The 4,696-nt window shown below is 35.9% G+C and overlaps 1 protein-coding gene across 1 annotated transcript; it reads right to left on the bottom strand.

The window, feature by feature from the left end:
- Positions 1-1,676: 1,676 nt before the first annotated feature.
- Positions 1,677-2,229, bottom strand: LOC136272363 (uncharacterized; the record flags this gene model as incomplete). The annotated part of the gene is given in 1 exon segment (XM_066073840.1): positions 1,677-2,229. A coding segment is annotated over 1 exon segment (435 nt), but the record flags the coding sequence as incomplete, so codon positions are not given.
- Positions 2,230-4,696: the final 2,467 nt, after the last annotated feature.

Consider the following 4,696-nt stretch of genomic DNA (forward strand, 5'->3'; position numbering starts at 1 on the left):
TTCCTTTGGAGGCTTTACTAAACATTCCCGGGGCCCCATATAGTCAAGACCATCAAGCCCCCTTAAACGATAGGTGCCTAATTTTGAACTATCTTTAAACTATGCAGAATTATATTGTATTCTATAAATCTACATAAAAAGAATGGAATTTCATTTCATTATATCACATTTATACACATAAATTACCTTCTCGTATACACATTGTCATACCAGGATGTTAAACTTTATACGCAGTGCCTGGGTTGTTTTTTTTTTTATCCGAAAGAATTTCTGAAATTTTACAAAAGATTTAAATATGTAAAACACACTTGCATTTTTGTATTACATTGTATATGTATCATTTTCGTGGCGAATTTCATGAGTAGAATTTTTTTTTTGTTCTTTTCGCGTGTGATCGTGTTAAAAAGTTGATACCTCTTATTTACATCAATTTTATTTTCTATTTCCCTCGTGTCTAAATTCAAAAGAATGCAAAAACTAAAACTAAATGTGTCGGGCGAGAGAAAGGAACTTATCAGATGTACATGTAAATCCTTGTGTAAGTTGTTCGGTGTCAAATACATGTAGCAATACAATGAAGGGTCCCGCGTGTACAATGTACCATGTTTTTAAAGAAAACAAAACAAGTGACGAACCCAATTCTGGTTTGTGGGGCACTTTCCTTTTTTTTCTACAGTCCTACGCCATTATTTTTCTTTACAAATTGATCCTTTTTTTGTGGTAGAATTGTCTCCTATTGTACATGTGAACCTTTGATCAATATTTTTCTCTATTCAGACAGGCAGACAGTCATAAGGGTACGATATCTATGATCTCGAAATTATGGAATAATTCAATAACGCCAAATGTTGTTAGACAAATATATCTCCCTAAGGGAAAACGAATCTATATTCATAGATCATAAATGGGGAAAAAAATCACAGAACAAGAGAGAGAGAGAGAGAGAGAGAGAGAGAGAGAGAGAGAGAGAGAGAGAGAGAGAAGTGAGAGAGAGAGAATTTGCACGTACAAATATATTTACATGTAGATATCTATGTTGTAGATTAAAAGAAAGATGCAAAATATTGTATTTCTGAGAGAGAGAGAGAGAGAGAGAGAGAGAGAGAGAGAGAATGTCAATCGAGACATACTGGAATGTCACTGTGTATATATATTGATTTTGTTGATAACAATGCGTTTAAATTATTGATTCGCTCACGTATCCTGATCTTGGCTCTGGGCATCTTCTACGTTTCAATTTTCTTTTCAAGAGGAGGATAAGAAATAGCACTTTTAGGACTTTTATACCAAAGCGAACCGACTCTTAAATGGTTATCCGTATTACACCCTTGAAGTTTTTTTATATTGCGATTAGTATCGTTTGTTTTTTAATTGGATTTTAATACTCATGCCAAACAATTGGCTGCAAAGTCTAAATCAGGATTTAAAATCTTTCTTTTTTTATATGACGGAAGGGATTTATAATGAAGTCTATACTCAATTGATATACAAACTGACTTATTGAAAAGAGGGTAGATTTAAATCGGCGACCTGCTGTCAAGACAAAATCACCAAATGTAGCGATGTCAACACAGTGTCAATAATGAGACCTTTAATTCACGAACAGTTTATCGGGGGAGGGGGGGGGGGGGATAAATAGAAATATGGACAGATGATCAAAACATTTTCATCATTACCGCTATTTCTGAGTCCTTTCCCGAGAATCCTTGCTTGCGCACAGCCTGCGCGAACTGATAAATTGTCAAAAATCCTAAATTGTAAATGTCTGCCTTTTTGAAGAATTTATAATGCACTTCTTTTTTCTCTTTCGGGAAACTCGTGTACCTGTCAAGCAACTTCTTCTCCTCCTCCGCGGTATACAGCGGCTTCCGATCCGCAAGGCTCTGCTTGTCCAATTCTTTGATATTCTGTTCAATTCTCTCTGCGATACTCCTAACTTTGCTGTCCCTAAAGACGGCCGAATTGTCCGAGGAGGAGCTTCCATTGACCAGGGCCCGTTTCACCGGGGTATCTTTTTCACCGTTCACTTGCGGCTTGTTGTTTTCTTTTTGTTCATCCATCGTATCTGAAATCCGATTACCGACTGATAGCTGGAAAGTGTACCTCTGCATTTTTATACCCAGGCAGATTCCCCCGACCCGGTCAGATATTTACGATGTTTGTTTTGGTAGAGTGTCGACTTGGGTCACGTGACGACTTTGGACATGTACAATCATATTGTCATTTTTTTAAATACCCCCGTGAGACTCTCTATAGATCTGATCAGTTCGAAATCAATCGACAGCTAGGGAGGCATTTAAAACCTCTATGCAGCGAATTCCACAAAGATGCAGCGACGAAATATTTAAATAACAAATTTCAATAACAGTTTTTTTTTATTTAAAGTGCATAACGAAATACCTGTTAATGCAAAAAAAAATCGAAGATCTAAAAGACGCTGGGTTGGCAATTTCTGCAGCAGCATTATCAGCTTTTTGACAGAGGATCCACATCAATTCTCTCAAAGGGTGATAACGGCTATAACTTATTGATTTTTACTGTGGCTCGGTTAAAAAGGGGGAAATGTCTTAACTACTTAACGACTTGTCCTGGAAAAAAGTGAATGGCAATTTAAGTGTAAGACAATATAAGACTGAAGGACATTTTCAAGGTGGAAAATAAGGAAGTTAGATATTATTTTAAGGTTTAAACTAAAAGGTGTAAAATGTACAAGCTTGAATGTAATGGAACATATATACGTAATATCAATCACGAATTTATCCGAAAAAGGGGTTCTCTGACCAAGTTTGGCCTAATTGGCAATAATGTCATGTACAATTATATATCATATGTCAGTTGTCATGTGATTATTCTTAACTTTAGATTGAAATTAGTAAAGAATAATACGATTAAGCGAATTCAGCATTGACAAGATACAGTGTGATCGGTTTTATTCGCTCCTCATTATAATATAGATTTTTAGGTCATTTAAAATAAGCGCATGTGGAAAATGACCACTAAATTCATGTGGATTGCTTTTCTGCATCGATGGAAAGTGCAGATACATGTACATGTGTTACATAAAAAGTTTAAAATTTATCAATTTTAACTTATCGTTACATGTACCAGATAAAACAGTATTTCTAGTACAAATCAAGCATATTTATGGTTGGAAGCATTTGATACCACATGTAATTGTAACGGAACTCTACACATTGGAGGAAACCTAATTGTTAACTATATGGAACGCCGTAAAGAACTGCTTTAAGTGGATACAATTGATATTGATGTGTACAATGATAATACCTCCCTAAACATTTTAATAAGATGATGCTTCATTGCATGCTAATACTTCTTTATTAGAACCATTTTAACAAGACCTTGGACTTTTGGTTGGGCGTAGCTTTCTATTTCTTACATCAAAAGAAGTTAATAATGACGCAGTTTCAAGCGAAATATACACCGATTGCGTAGTCTTATCTCAAAAGCCAGACAAATCTTATTGATTTCACAGAGCTTTGACTGAGTGGCCAGCAATGAAATAGACAGAGAAATCGGTTTTTGGAACGCAGTTCGCAGTTTGCAATTAAATAGTGAACTGCGTAGTTCGCAATTCAAAATTTAGAATTCATATTTGGGGCCCGAAATTTTCAGGGGCATCTACTAGTGGTATTTCACTACCACTGTGAAAATATGGTGATGCAGTTATCTATAGTTTCCGAGAATCGGGCTTATATGCAATTGAATAGTGAACTGCGTTCTAGAAGGCAGTTCGCCATTCAAAATTTAGAATTCATATTTGGGGCCCGAAATTTTCAGGGTAATCTGATGGTGGTTTACCATTACCACCCTGAAAATATGGTGAAGTGGTCTTCTCTAGTTTTTTAGATTTTGGCTTTTTCGAAATTGAATAGTGAACTGCGTTCTAGAACGCAGTTCGCAATTCAAAATTTAGAATTCAAGTTTGGGGCCTGAACTTTTCAGGGGCATCTACTAGTGGTATTTCACTACCACTGTGAAAATATGGTGATGCAGTTATCTATAGTTTCTGAGAATCGGGCTTATATGCAATTGAATAGTGAACTGCGTTCTAGAAGGCAGTTCGCCATTCAAAATTTAGAATTCATATTTGGGGCCCGAAATTTTCAGGGTAATCTGATGGTGGTTTACCATTACCACCCTGAAAATATGGTGAAGTGGTCAACTCTACTTTTTGAGATTTGGGCTTATTTGCAATTGAAAAGAGAACTGCGTTCTGGAACGCAGTTCCAAATTCAAAATTTCAAATAAATATTTGGGGCCTGAAATTTTCAGGGTCATCTACTAGTGGTATTTCACTACCACCATAAAAATATGGTGATGCAGTTATCTATAGTTTCTGAGAATCGGGCTTATATGCAATTGAATAGTGAACTGCGTTCTAGAATGTAGTTCGAAATTCAGAATTTAGAATTCATATTTCGGGCCTGAAATTTTCAGGGTAATCTGATGGTGGTTTACCATTACCACCCTGAAAATATGGTGAAGTGGTCAACTCTACTTTTTGAGATTTGGGCTTATTTGCAATTGAAAAGAGAATTTATATTTGGGGCCTGTAATTTTCAGGGTCATCTACTGGTGGTTTACCCATACCACTGTAAAAATATGGTTATGTGGTTGTCATTAAGTTTATAGACTCGGTCCCCACTCATTTAACACTATGTGAAATTGAAAAGTG

The sequence above is a fragment of the Magallana gigas genome, chromosome 10 (assembly GCF_963853765.1).
Source record: "Magallana gigas chromosome 10, xbMagGiga1.1, whole genome shotgun sequence".
Lineage (NCBI taxonomy): Eukaryota > Metazoa > Mollusca > Bivalvia > Ostreida > Ostreidae > Magallana > Magallana gigas.